This window comes from Aricia agestis, chromosome Z (assembly GCF_905147365.1).
Source record: "Aricia agestis chromosome Z, ilAriAges1.1, whole genome shotgun sequence".
Lineage (NCBI taxonomy): Eukaryota > Metazoa > Arthropoda > Insecta > Lepidoptera > Lycaenidae > Aricia > Aricia agestis.
The window spans coordinates 40,179,493-40,194,945 of NC_056428.1; the positions used below are offsets into that span (position 1 = coordinate 40,179,493).

The 15,453-nt window shown below is 34.7% G+C and overlaps 1 protein-coding gene across 1 annotated transcript in view; it reads left to right on the forward strand.

The window, feature by feature from the left end:
- The first annotated feature begins 6,952 nt into the window (after positions 1-6,952).
- The window catches only part of LOC121738420 (proton-coupled amino acid transporter-like protein pathetic), a 45,719-nt gene continuing 37,218 nt past the window's right edge, over positions 6,953-15,453 (forward strand). The window contains exon 1 of the mRNA XM_042130457.1: positions 6,953-7,185. Within this exon, the coding sequence (XP_041986391.1) occupies positions 7,126-7,185 (60 nt within the window). The 5' untranslated portion in view covers positions 6,953-7,125. The remainder of the gene's footprint in view (positions 7,186-15,453) is intronic.

A 15,453-nucleotide genomic window follows, 5' to 3' on the forward strand; every position in this document is an offset into this window, starting at 1 on the left:
ACCGTGGGCAAAAGCTCGTACTTTATATATGGCAAAGAATCGTTTGCCGGCACAGCTAGTGTAAGTGATACTAGAAATAATTTATAAGGCAAAACAATGTCTGCCGGGTCGGCTAGTTTTATGTAAAATACTACGTCACTATGAATTAGCTTTAATTAAGGTTTTACGATTGTATTTGAAATTCAACGAATCGTGTAAAGGCGCCGTACGATCACGCACTAATCACGCGTACGTTTTAAAACCAAATGAAAATTCATAGTGGAAATTATTATAAAACTGATAGATAAGTTTATGTATGTGAAAACTATTTCCTATTATTAATTCTGACTGATAATAATATATATTATATTACATTTCCTATTATAAATTTTGATTAACCACTAATTATTTGTTATTGATTTACTTACAAACAAAATATTATATTAAGTAGGTACGATAGACTGGGGTTTTCGCTTTGTAAGGCGCAGCGCAGACGACAGATTATCTGTGACGCACTTTTTAGTCCGTGGAAATAGAACCTATGCAATTATATGCAGTAACGCACACGACGCACAGCGCAGATGTTTGCGTTACTGCATATAATTGCATAGGTTCTATTTCCACGGACTAAAAAGTCTGTCGTCTGCGCTGCGCCTTTGTATGGTAGTAGTAGTAAATTAAATAAGGTTACTAAAATAAGGTTACTTTATAGGCTAAGCTATGCTATAATATAGGTTATAAATAACTAGATGACGCCGGCAAATCCGATGCGCCAAAATTCGTTTGTCGCGTAGGAACCGTACATTTTTCCGGGATATAAAATGTCCTATGTCCTTTCCCGGGACCCAAAGTAGGTATCCCCATATAAAAAAAAACATGAAGATATAACAGACAGATAGACACATTTTCGCATTTATGATATTTCTAGCTTTTGCCCGATGCTTCGCTCGCGTTAAGAAGTATTATTATAATTATACAATTTGTCATCCCTTATTTTATCCCCTTAGGGGTGGAATTTATCCAAATCCTTTCTTAGCGAATGCCTACAGCTGCCTACGTCATAACACCTACGTGCATGCCAAATTTCAGTCCGATCCGTCCAGTGGTTTGGGCTGTACGTTGATAGATCACTAACAGCCGTACTCAGAGTGGAACATTACTTACTTAATTGCAACTAGCTATTTGACCGAGCTTCGCTCGGTATTCGATGAAACACAAATAAAATGACATTTTCTAAAAATGATTCCCAGCTAGATCAATTTATCGCCCCCGAAACCCCCTATATACTAAATTTCATGAAAATCGTTGGAGCCGATTCCGAGATTCCAATTATATATAAATATATCCAATAATTGCTCGTTTAAAGATATTTGCAATTAATTCAAAATTTTGACATAGGTACATTATCTGTCAAACTCTTCATTAAATTGAAGGTTAATCATAATTAAATGTCTCTGAGTACGGCAGTATGTCAGTCAGTCAGTCAGTCAGTCACCTTTGAGTTAAATATTATACTAGATGTCCCGCGCGGCTTCGCCCGCGTAAATAAGGAATTTTACAGAAACCGTACATTTTCCCATAAAAAATAGCTTATGTCCCTACTCCCTTCACTTGGTCTACTCTATATCTCTCTACTCTCTCTACTACTCTCTCTACTCTACTCTATATAGGTAAGTATAGATTTTTTAATTATCGCTTGAAAACTCGGGTCTCGATCTAAAACACCAAGATGAAGAGTACCAATAACAGGGTCATTATAGGCTCATAAGTCATAACCATGGGACGATGCATGGTATAATATGGTAGTGATGATGATGATGATGATGAATGTAATTTGCATAGTAGCATATGCTTTCCGTTCTTAAAACAACGTCGAAACTCCCAAACTTGTATCTATAAAGAATCAGGAGTTTTCTCAGCACCTTCCGAACCACGGTATACCAGGTATACCTCGGAGCAAAATCTTACTTGTTGGTAGCATATGCTTAGAATACTTTTCACGAAACCGAAGTCACCAAATGTTTCCCTATAAGTTTTGAGGCGTTCCCTCGATTACTTTCCCTCTTAAAAGGCTGGCAACGCACCTGCAGCTCTTCTGATGTTGCGAGTGTCCATGGGCGGCGGTAGTTGCTTACCATCAGGTGACCCGTTTGCTCGTTTGCCCCCTAATTTAATAAAAAAAAAAAAACTTATGGATCCTTCATCAAATCACCACTTTTGTGAATAAAATACCAAATTGGGATGATACCCTATATACCAAAAGAAAAATTTGAAAATCGGTTAACAAACGGCGGAGTAATCGTTGAACATAAGAAAACGAACATAACACCTCCCCCATTTTGAAAGTCGGTTAAAATTGTAGCCTATGTGTGTCTGATGTATAAGCTATATTATTGTAAAGTTTTATTAAAATCCGTTCAGTAGTTTTTGCGTGAAAGAGTAACAAACATCCATACATCCACACATCCATACATCCATACATCTATACATCCAAACAAACTTTTGCCTTTATAATATTAGTAGGATTTAGATTAGTATTTAGTAGGTATGGATATAAAATACCCATAATATTCTTCGCTTATGAACCGTAATTTAAGTACTTATGTATAACCGTAGTTAAACTTACTCATTACCCAACTCTACCTACATACCTTACTGGTAATACTGTTTTAAATAATTTTAGTGTTGCCGTTGGAACTGTATGAATATTTATGATTAACATCGTACCTGAATTTGGATAATAACGGAATTTTCTAGAAAATATTACAGCTCACAATTACCACAAGTATTTGTTTAAAATTATTGTTAATAATATAATATAGTAAAACCTACGAATAACAAAAACTAAGTAAAACACACATGATAAAGCCGAACGTATAACCTTCCCCTTTTTGGAAATCGGTTGAATAGATGAAGCCCTCAACTCCGTTGTGACTTGTGCCATTAGCTTATCTTGCGGGAACTGTACATTTTACGAAGAAAAACTATCCTATGGCGTGATCGAAGCCTATGGCCTTTCTCGTCACCATCCCATTTCATTTCTATCGTTTGAGCCGTTTTTAAGCCTGAAGAAGTAACAGACAGACAGAACCACTTTCGCATTTATAATATTAGTAAGGATATACAAGTATTATACAGTGTGTTAGTAAGGATATACAATTATTATACACTAACACACTGTACTAGAGCATAAAGTTCCTGAAGCACTCCGTCACTCGTTTGTAACATGAATGGCTTGGAGAGCTTGAGTTTGAAAGTGTGTTTGTTAGTTTACCAAGTGTTTTTCGTTTGGCACCCTCTAAAAGAGACTATAGTCGAAATAATTTAAGGTGGCAACAGCAGTCATTGTCCTTTCTAGTCTAGGAGCTATGTGAAAAATGCGTGCACAGTATTCTTTTAACTTAAGAATAAAATTGAACTCTTTTAAAGACACAAAAATAATAGCTGTCTATGTCCTGCTAAACTCTACTATCTACTGTCATGTATGGTTATATCTTCTCTAATATGGGTCTATTAGATTGCTTGTTTAAAACTAAGAGGTGTCAAGTGAACATAATATTATTTTCTTTGAACTCTACTAGCTTTAATTTACTCTCTTTACAAGTTATAAACTTTAACCTAAGTTTAATTAGTAGTAGTTCCTTTCTGCGCGTTACACGAGCGTACACGAGCGTTACGCGATGAAAACCTGTAAATATTATGAGCACAATTATTATAACTTTATTAGTAACACTATGTCAGTAAGCTTTATAAGTAAGCTATGAAGTTCGATAATAAATAGAAATATATTATCAAATGAAATTAATAACACTGTTTCGGTAAGATACCATTGATTCAAAACCCATAAAATACCTTTATTAATTATTGGCTTACTTGAACCAGCACCTAATAAATTTTATCTCCCTCATTTTCCATATCTATGAAAGAGAAAGCACGATATTTTGACGGCTGTAGTAATAAGCCTGTTTGGCGCTCCTGGGCCTGGCGTAAATTGTTTAGTTGCGTGACAATTATTTTATAACGACGGGGAAATCCAGAGTTGTTGAGTCGACGCGATTAGCAATTAGTAAAATTCCAAACTATTATTACGTAGCATATTGTTACAAGACAATGGACCAGTGGTTCTCAAACTTTTTTGGTGACGGAATCCTAATTTTGATTGCAAAAACACATTGCTGTAATATAACCTATTAATGACAAATGCTCCCCTAAACGTGATTTCCTACATTTGATGACCAGATCAAGATCAAAAGCTTATGCATAATATTTTTATTTGATAGTTTAATTGCAATTACAGTGTCGATCATGTTTATCCAGCAGGCATCATAGCATTCATAGCCCAATAAGAAGGGCGTAATAAATAAAATAAATAAAAAACTCTTTATTCAAACCATTAATGAAACAAATCAGATACAAAGAGGGAAAAAAACAGTTTGTAATGGCGGCCTTACTGCTGGAAGCAGTTTCTTCTAGGCAACCGTAAACCTTATTATTTAACAAAACAAATACTTAACTGAAAATATTAATTAAAAACATAGATATAGTCTCTACATTTAAAGCTATAAATACAGGGTGTAACAAAACTCAGTGATAATACTTTAAGGTGTGAATGTGTTCCTTATATAGAGTTCACTGTGAAAGTAGCAGCGCTGAAAGATTTTTTTTTGTAATTTGTATGGGCAAGCGTCATGAATTCTTGAAAAAAAGTTGCTCTTTCAGCGCTACTATTTTCGCAGCGAACTGATCTCTAGGATGCGTATACCCAATGGCCAATACCCATACCGCATACTTATCCTTAAATATTATCATTTATCAGTTAGTTTTGTTACACACTGTATAAGAGCCTGTTTCACCACTTCCAGATAAGTGACGAATAGGCTATCCACCAATTAACTTGAACGATCAAGTATGGAGAATCGTCAAAAAAGTTGTGAATAGCATCTTCGGCACTTTATCAGAAAGTGGTGAAACATGCTCTAAATGTTTTAAAATACAAGGAGTCGCATTTAAATCGATTCTACGGATTTAAAATTCTATCAGTTAGCAGATTTCATTGCAAGTCATGAACAAGCTTATAATTATGATATAGGCATAGAAAATGTTTTATTTAACTCTAGAAACTTGGCTGACTCGTTACATACATTTTAATACATTTCATATTATGAATTGCGTAACTTGTTTCATTTTCTTACATCTTACTGTAAACGAAACTCTACAGAGTTTAGCATTACCACATTACAGTGGAGGAGTCTCGTCTTCCAGTGCCGGACATTTTTTGACAGTTGCTTCCCACTGCTAGACACCTCAAAGTCTAATAAGTACTTTAAGGGCCTATTTCACCGCTTTCTGATAAGGCTATCCTCCACTTAATTTGACAGTATGGAGTATGGAAAATCTGTCAAATAACCCTATCGGGCACCTTATCAGGAAGCGGTGAAACAGGCCATAAGAAAGTTTAAGGGTGTCTGGCAGCTGTCAAAAATGTCCGGCACTGGAAGACGAGATTCCTCCACTTACCGCGAAGAATGTAAGCTATGAAATTGAGCTGTACTCTTTCTGGAAGGTTAGGTACACCTTCAGAACTGGATACCTCCTAAAGTAACCGCGACCGACCGTTCTTACCTCTGTAAAGGCCACAAAAAGGTAAACTTTCAGGTTTCAACGAAAAGCAGAAAGGACTGGCCATCGCAGGCTCTTACTCTATAACAATTTTAAATGAGACTTACGGCCGATCAGAGATTTATTTTAATGATGAATCTCCAATTTAAAGTGTTTGACCGATAATGTTCGGGGCTTATGTCAAAAATCTACATATTTTAGTTACAGTTAAGTAATTAATATTCGTCTTTAATTACAGTTAAGTAATTAAATTCGTCTGCGGCACAGTAAAGAAAATAATATACTTAATACAATGCATATTTTTAGTAAAGTTCGAATTTTCATTACGTTTCCATCACAAAGATCATGAAAGAACTGAAACCGAGTTTAGTTGTGTATAACGTTGACTGGAAGAAGGTTAACGTTTGAAGTTATTCTTATCGCAACGAAGGCTTCGGTCAAAATATTTGCTGATTACAGTAGGCTAGCACACCACATTTTACTGAGCCTTCATTATTCTAGGAACGTTGTAGACTACGCAAAATATTAGGTTTCATTAAATAGTCACCCTATTTCATGAAACCTACTATTATATTTTGCTTATTAGTAGTAGTAGTAATATTCTAACAAAATTATTAACACATCATGCATTTAAAATGTAATCAGTGGTTTAGGCGCAACGGTAGTACGAAAACAAAATGGCATCCTTTTCCCCAAAAATGCGTTAAAATCACTGGAAAAAATGGCTTCCTTTTGCTGTAGTCGAATAATAGTCACTGGGCTAAAATTTAGTTAACTGTGAAGGAATATGACGTCATACCTACCTACGACTCTTTTTTGCAAACAAAACAACGAACATGCAACCCTACACTAGGGATGTCACTCGGCTTCCATGTACGACTAACGGCGGATATCAGCTGAAACGAATCAATTTTCAGCCGTGAGAAATAATTTTATCTGACGTTTGACTAATAAGGTGAAACTTGCGGCTAAAACCAAGTTTTCAGTAGCATTCCTAAGTATGATCACAGAAATTCTCAATGCAGTTTTAGTTAAGTGAATTTTTAAACAATGATTATATTGCTGGGCACTTGTAGTGCCTTTTATAAAAATGCCTATTATTAATTATGCAAAAGTTTGGGTAAATAGTATGGTATTAAATAAATTATTTTTCAGCAAAGTTAATCTCTACATATTTTTTGCCTATTTCTTTAAACCCTACCTAATACTCTACAACTTCAAAAACAAAACGTCTTGCGCGATTAAAGTAATAAAGGCTAGCCCCAGGTATTAAAGAAAGGTGTGGCTACAATGGGTGGTGTGGTGACCCTAGCTTCCTGCGGCGCCGTCTGCCGCTCGGTCGCGGGCCGCGGCCAGCGGCGCTCATTGCCGACTCACCCGCAGCACTGGCAACACGTGCGCGCGCTGCCGCGAACTTACTACGATAACAGTGCCAATCCAACTTTTGTAATCAAGACGGATACCAAAAAATATATTCTATTCCTTCGGAAAATCAACCATCTCCTCTAGCTTCGGGACGCGGCGAAAATGTCGAAAAAACATCTGCACAACCAAGCTGCTATACCGCTGGCGCCAGCGGTGTTTAAGGTAAGTTTAGTTTTTTCCTAATTTATTCCGAATTTCCTATTGCAGCTTTGCGCTACTTTCCTGTTTCACGTTTTGACCGCTAGGTTTTCCTCAATTGGCTAGGCAAGTTCCTATGATAGTTTTAGGTAGAGTTTCCTGCTGTGCGATTGTAATTATTTATGAATTAGCTGAGCCTAACCGTGTTCCTAGTGTATTCTCCTTTTACCGTGGATTAGCTAGTGAAATAAAAGAATCTGCCTATTTATGTATGTGTATGTATGATTAAACTCAATTAAATAAAATTTAAATACATACACTAATACATCATAGGATGTATTGGTATATTTATATACCAATACATCCTATAGTTTTCACGGAAACGACCAAGACCGCATAAACACGTGAAACTGTAATATAATATTGTAGGTTTAAGTTACCTACATTAAAGTCATGCTGCCTTAGTATTCGCAGTTCACGCTTTCTAATCGTGCAAACGCGAGCCTCAATATTTGAAGTCCTCGGTGATCATCATCACGACCCTGAAGCCGAGACCACCGTCTTTAAATTATCTCTGAAAACATCACCTTGGTAGAGTTCAGCGCTGAGTCGGTAGAGAATAGAGATAAAATATGATGGTTAATGAATTTAAGGCATAAAGGCCATATTTTCAATTTTTTCAATACGCAGTTTTTAACCGACTACTAAAAGAAAATAGGTTCTATGTTCGGCGCCGGATTTACTCGTAATAATAAAAGGATTTCCAATAGCTTTTAGGATAAAATAGCGAAGCTCGTATGTCGATATTTATCAACATGTAATATGAAAATAGACGCTGAATGAACACTGATAGAGTACATGCAGAGTATCAAAGACACCTGGCGACTCGCCAGATGTTGTTTCGACACAAGTCTGAGGAAAGTCAAAAAAATTGCCCAAACTCACTTTCCGTTGGTAGGTTCGAGATTTATATGAGATGCTGAAATTACATCCGAATATTCTTTAAAAATAACAACCTTAATTGAGTACTACATTATTTTAATTTTTTATTTACACATAGTTATTGCAATGTTCGAAAACCCATAAGTTTCTTTCCCATTTGATTATTTGACTTTGCATAACACTGTTCTGAAACTTTAAATACTATATTATGATTCTCATAACCAATAGGTATCATTGAAAGTACTTTATGGAAGTATTTTATGGAAGTACTCCAACTAATTTATGACTTAGAAATTGATGACGCGGATTTAACGTTCTGAAAATTGCGCAGTAGTTTAACCATCATTAACTTTCAGATGTGTCCTTGACTATATCAATCATGTTGAGATTTTTTGCTCGCAATGTGTCGCAATACATAATCATCAAGATGGTTATGTAGCTCTGTGTACACAATATAATAGCATTTTTAAGTAGTAAGTCGCCAATAGCATTTTTTGTTGAAAAAAATATAAGTAGGTACTTACAATTTAAATTTTAAAATAAAATTATAGTCAATTCGTTTTGTCACATATCGTTCAAATTATAATTATTATTCTCACACAAAAATAAATATAATTTCGCACATTACAACCACGCAATAATTTTTCAATTACAGTTATAAGAAATATTCAAGCTTTTGGAGGCTGAAATAACTGAAAAGTAGTCATATGCGAGAATGTAGATATAATATTCTTATTTTATTATTATATTATCCGACCTCCCACAAGTAAACTGCTGAACGACTTAGCTGAATTCGAAGATACATACTTTAAGAATTTGGAAAATACCAAAGGATAGCTTTCATACGGTTTTCACACTACAAACGAATTGCACGTGCAACATCTATTACTTTAGCAATATTTATATTGCTAAAAAGGGGACTCTTCAATGCGGGTATATTGTTAGTAAAACCTGATTTTTATCAGAACTATACATCCAAAAGGGGTTACCAGAATAAAAGACTTCTGAGAAACCTGTGGGACATTTTGTAATCGTGTTCAGTTCTTATTACGAACAATGGCCATGTTTTTGAAATCGAGTTGGGTGTAAAAAAAGGCGACTACATTAATAATATTTTTAAGGAAGGTTTATGTGAGTACCTAATAATGAAAATATTGAATGTTTATGTTATGTTTCCCGAGCCATTAATTGAAAAAAAAAATACTTAAGTGAATGATATTAGAGTATGTATATAGCTTTGTATATATATAGGTATGTATATAGCTTTTTAATAAAAAGTAAACCAAGCTCACTGTTCAGTATTGGTTTAAGTTACATAAATCCGGGAGTTGACAACTTTTAAAAAATAGTTTCAAGCGCTTCAGTTGTTTACAATAATACCTGTAAATTAATATTTTATTCATTATTATGCCCTAGAATGAGTTAAAAGTTATTTTAAATACTGAATTCAAAATATGTTACAAAAAAGCGGCATTATGGTCACGTGACGTGTGACGTCATCGTTCATGAAACAAAACAACCGTAGACAGAGCAAAAGTGAGTAAGTGTTTAGCCTAACAAACGTCAATTTCGTTTGCCACTGAACGATGACGTCACTGCTTCAGATTGGCGTTTCCAATCACGTGACTTACAGTTAATAAATCTAATTTTTTTCAATGTAAAATAAAATAAATCAATAATTATTTTTTCGATATTTGTATTGTTTTAGAGTTTTTATCAATAAATCTATAAAATATAATATATATTTTAAAATTTTAAACATACTGTCAACTCCCGGATTGGTAGCTTTATAGTAGCTTACGTAATTAAACGGAATAATTAAAAAATACAAAGTTTTGTTTCAAAGTTTTTACATTAAATTAAAATAAACTCAGACTTAATTTAATTTTGCACATTATTGAAATAAGTTAACAGAGTTATAGTTTGCTGGAATTCGTAAGCTATAAATACATATTTCTATTACATTAGCTGGAAAAATTAAATCTAAAGTGGCACTTATATTTAACTGAGCTGACGTCAGCTAACCATATCAAGTGTATGACGTTGAATTTCACAACAACGTGACAATGCGTCGGTTATTTGAACCATTTTTGCTAACAAATTGGCAAATACTGCACAATTTGTTTGGTAAATATAAGGAAGATGAGTAAATAAGGTAGGTGGGTTTTTAATGTTATAAAGGCTTAAAAAGCGCTTGTGTTACAAAATATCCCACAAATGATTAAGGAAATGTATCCTAACTTGATGTTGACGAATTGTTTACAAAAAAAAAGATACATATACAGCCGAACGTTTTACCTCCTCCTTTTTGGAAGTCGGTAAAAATGTAGAGATTACGATAGAATATTGCATATTGTGTTCTTGTCAGGCCATGTATGGCCTGACAAGTATGTATGTATACTATATCGAAATTTTAAATAACCTTTTTTAGGGTTCCGTACCCAAAGGGTAAAAACAGGACCCTCTTACTGAGAATTCGATGTCTGTCCGTCTGTTTGTCCGTCCGTCTGTCTGTCTGTCTCCAGGCTGTAACTCAAGAACCGCTATAGCTAGACTTCTGAAATTTTCACAGATTATGTATTTCTGTTGTCGCTATGAAAAAAAAATACTAAAAATAAAATAAAATAAATATTTTAGGAGGGCTTCCATATTATAACCCCAAACTTTTTCCTACTTTCGCTCTATAACGGTACAGTACCCTTCGTAGGCGAGTTAGACCCGCACTTGGCCTTTTTTTTGTTTTTTTTTTTTACTCAGAGCTAGTTTATCTAGTAAGAGTAGAGTTTAAAATCATATTTTGCAGCTAATAAACATTAGTAACAATATGTCAGTACTATGATACAGAAGTTTATTATGCGAATGCTAATTTTTCAAACAATAGCCTTTAGAATTTAGATTGACATGTTACATACAACATTATACGTATGAACTATACTCTATAGAGAGTCAACGTTAGCCAGACATTCGTGATTTCATAAGAGCTGAAAGTTTTTTTTGTTCATGACCCCTATTAGAGGTAAAAACGACCAGCGACTATGGAGTTTCATAAGGTTAGGTAGACCGTATTATATAGACTATAGCCTTCGTCGATAAATTGGCTATCTAACACTTGAAGAATTTTTCGTATCAGACCAGAAGTTCAAGTTCCTGAGATAAGCTCCTTCGAGCAAACAAACTTTTCAACTTTATAATATTAAGTGTAGATTTCAGAGTAGTCACCAAAAATGTGAACTTAAATCATTTGATTACTCAAAAATATTCAAGGTAGTAAAGATACGTACCATTTACCACGATCGTAATATATTATGTGTCTAAACACACTTGGCCGAAAATACGCGGTCGAAGCTCGGCATGTTTACACTTTACGCCTGCAATGTATTTTAAATTACAAATAATTAACACATCATGCGGAAAGTACGTCGTATTGTATGCGTAGCGCATTGCTGGTGTATTCATGCCGAACTTCGGCCGCGTATTTTCGGCCTACTGTGTTAAGACAATTACGCGGCAAATTGAACCCAAACTACTACCAAAGTCTTAGTTTTAGTCTTAATTGTTTTAGTTGTCAATTTGTTGCCAGTTTTTTATTGCTATTTAAAAACTTTTTTACGTATGTAACGCATTTATTCTTTTGCAATTTTTGATATTACTTGGGTAAATGGGTACATTCCAAAAAAAAAATACAGATAGAAAAAACTGTTATGAATCTTTCTACTATCTATATGTGTAATACTTAGATATTACATACCTAACATAATAAAATTATGCCTTGAATGTTGAAATGCGAATTAACATTGTCACCTACTTATTTTTCGTTTTAAGTTTATTTTTGTATTTCCAAAGAATATAATATCATAGATTATAAGATTTGGTGAACTATTTAATTATGTTTATATAAATTACTAAATTACAAATTAATATAATTAGTACTTAAGTAGTAGTACTTAAAAGTAAACATTTTTCATGTAGAGTTCGGTTTTTTGCAAGTAAACAATTTTTTCGAAATATACTTACTTAATTGAATTCAGACGGCAAGAAAACATGAATTTATTACAAAACTGGCACTGAAAACATTACATATACCTTCTCACTCACACATTACGAATAAGAAAGAAATAGTAATATATTGACTGAATATCGTACCTCCGCGCGCGTTGGTATCTTTTGTCAAGAAATGCAAAATGTAGAGACTAGAGGCGTACAAGCAAATGTTTTAGGTTTTAATAACTTATACATATTCTTAAAAACAAACTAACTAATACATCTCATTTTGTTTACACATATTGTATTACTTAAAAGTTTAAGTGTATTTTCATAAGTAACGTAGTACCCACCATACATAATTTTTTTGCCAACTCAATCACGTATTTTTTTTTCCAATGTGCATAATATTTGGCAATTGCCTAAGCTGGTAGCGTTTTAACAGTAACTAAAAATAAAATACATTATACCTAGGTACCTACAATATACGAGGGTGAATTGTAACTTAATTACTCGTAATAAAATATTATTAGGTACATCGAACTGATTAAAAAGCTTGGCGCATATTCATCAATTATTGTTAATTACTTACAATTAAATCAGATTTTATTTTATTAAAAACCAAAGGTAGTTATCGGATGCGCCTCTGTCCGAAATCTGTATTTACGGTCAAGAAAGTAGATTGTGCTTGGCGGTTGCTATGCCATGTCTCGAGTTATGCGCGGAGCGAGTCCGCGCTCCAGTCAGCTTGGGCGACGGAAATTTCCACTGGCCGCTAGCGCGTCGCCCGCGCCCGCACCCCTCTCCCCCCGCGTTGCCCTACTGGTGGTGCACGCACACACGCAAGCGCGAGCGTCCGCTAACGTCTGTGAATACGTCCTCTGTCCGTGTGTGTCGCCCGCTTAAGCCTGTGTATGAGTCCACTGCGTCTGTGTATGAGTTCGCTGCGTCTGTTTGCGCCCGCTAAAGTCTATGTATGCGCCCGCGCTTATGGTCGAAATTCGAAAATATGTTGTATCTCCTAACTCTTACGTCACTTCACACTTGAAATGGCTGCGATTAAGCTGTTGAAAGTAATTGAAGTAAAGTTAGTGTGTACAGGCAATTTGGCGTTTGAGGAAAAGTAATAATTAACCATAATGCTCCGTTCAACGGTTCCGTAATTAAATCTTATCAATTATGGCAGAGTCGTTGAATAAAACAATAATAAGAATGATTTTTTTCCTAATAAGTACAAATACAAATATATTTTAAGTATATTTTAAGTCAATCGTTATCAATATCTATTATAATACAGAGGTACTACTTCTGTAAAGAATGAATGAATGTAATAGATTTATCAAAAAAAAACTCTCTTCAAATCTCAAACAAATTCGGATAAAATGTAGAGAACGCTGATACATTACGCTGAACGCTAAATGATAATTTTTAAAAATATGATTTCAGTTTATTTTGCAATAAAGTAAATAAAATTATTTAAAAAAATGATATACTTACTTACATAATATATATATATATGTATATTTAAAAAAAACTTGGGAGGTGTCAAGGGACACCCGAATGGAACGAAGTTATTCATTTATGTTCAAAAAAACTGTAGTCTGTACACATAATATTAAAAAAATATTAAAATAACGCCATCTAGTTGACGCACAGGAATACTTATTATCGGCGCCATCTGCCCCTAACATGCAGGTACTAATAAAAAAGCGTCGAGGTCAAATCAAGGTCAAATGTCGTTCTGTCTAGCCTTCAGATTTACGCCGAACGCGGGATAAGGAACTTCGTTCCAAAAATTATGGCTCGCCCGAGCTCTACCTTAGCTCCGTGCAGGAACGCAATCAGTGTGAAAGGCACCTAAACCCTAAAAAAGCTTATAAGCTTCCTGTATCATATCTTGAACACTGAGTGGCACCTCCGAGAAATTTTAGGCGGAGAAAGATGCACATAATTGTACACTTTTGAGATATTATTGCAGTCTTGTGCTTGAGGCACGCCGATTATACTTTACTAGATGATGCCCGGAATCCTTTGCGCTAAAACTTCTTTATCGCGCTGGAACCGTACATTTCTTCGGATACAAAGTATCCTATGTCCTTTCCCGGGACTCAAAGTATCTAAATACCAAATTTCAGCAAGATCGGTTTAGCGGTTCACGCCCAGAAGAAGAGGAAAGAGATCTAAGACAGACAGACAGACACACTTTTGCATTTAAATTATTAATATGAACGACACAATACGTATTTTGTTAAAATTTTCTCATCTCATTGTCATCTTTAGGTTTTACAACAATCCTATTTTAATTCCTTGTGGCTTCACATTATCACACCTCCCTGGGGTTGCAACTTGATTCCAATGTTTCATGACATTTGCATTTTACATGTAAATACATTTTCAGTATTACTGAATACAACACAATAATCAGTTTTCGTATGACCTACTTCATAATAATATTCAGCGTTCGTAGAAACTTACGCACATTACTGTTTATTTAATCTCCGATTACGTTCCTGTTTATAATAAAAATCCATATCTATACTAATATTATAAATGCGAAAGTGTGTCTGTCTGTCTGTTACTATCACGTCCTAACCGCTGCCGCGCTGAACCGATTTTGCTGAAATATGGTATGGGATACTTTGAGTCCCAGGGAAGGACATAGGAAACTATTTTTCCCCGGAAAAACACTTTTTTTCCAAAATTCGGTGCAACGGAGTTGCGGGCATCATATAACTGATCTTCCACATTTAGGACTGAAACTAAAATGGACGGTGGATGGATAGAATGGATAGTGTATGGATAGAATGACTGGTGGATGGATTTAATGGATGATGTATTTCAGCCACCTCTTTCACGAGTTCATGCCATCGATTATGGTGATAAGATAACAGCTAGATACGACAAAAGTTATTTGCTTATGATAACATGATACATGGCATGGGGGAATGAGGAATGTATTAGCCAGGATATACCTACTTCGAAAGAGGAGGAAATAAGGAGATAAATAGAGATTAGACGGTGACAAGTTATTGGTAGTTTTTGTGCTTTTTAAGGTTCCGTACTCGTATCCAAACGGGACCCTATTACCTGAGACCAGGTATATTTATTACTCTATGCTATTACTGAAACATCAATGTCTGTCCGTCTGTCTGTCTGTCTCCAGGCTGTAGCTCAAGAACCGCTATAGCTAGACTTCTGAAATTTTTACAGATTGTGTATTTCTGTTGCTGCTATAAAAACAAGTACTAAAAACAAAATAAAATAAATATTTAAGGCTCCCATACAACAAACGTGATTTTTTTGGCCTTTTTTACTCTTAATCAATAATGGTAGCAGGTAGGCTCTTGAAATACTCACAATATTATTAAT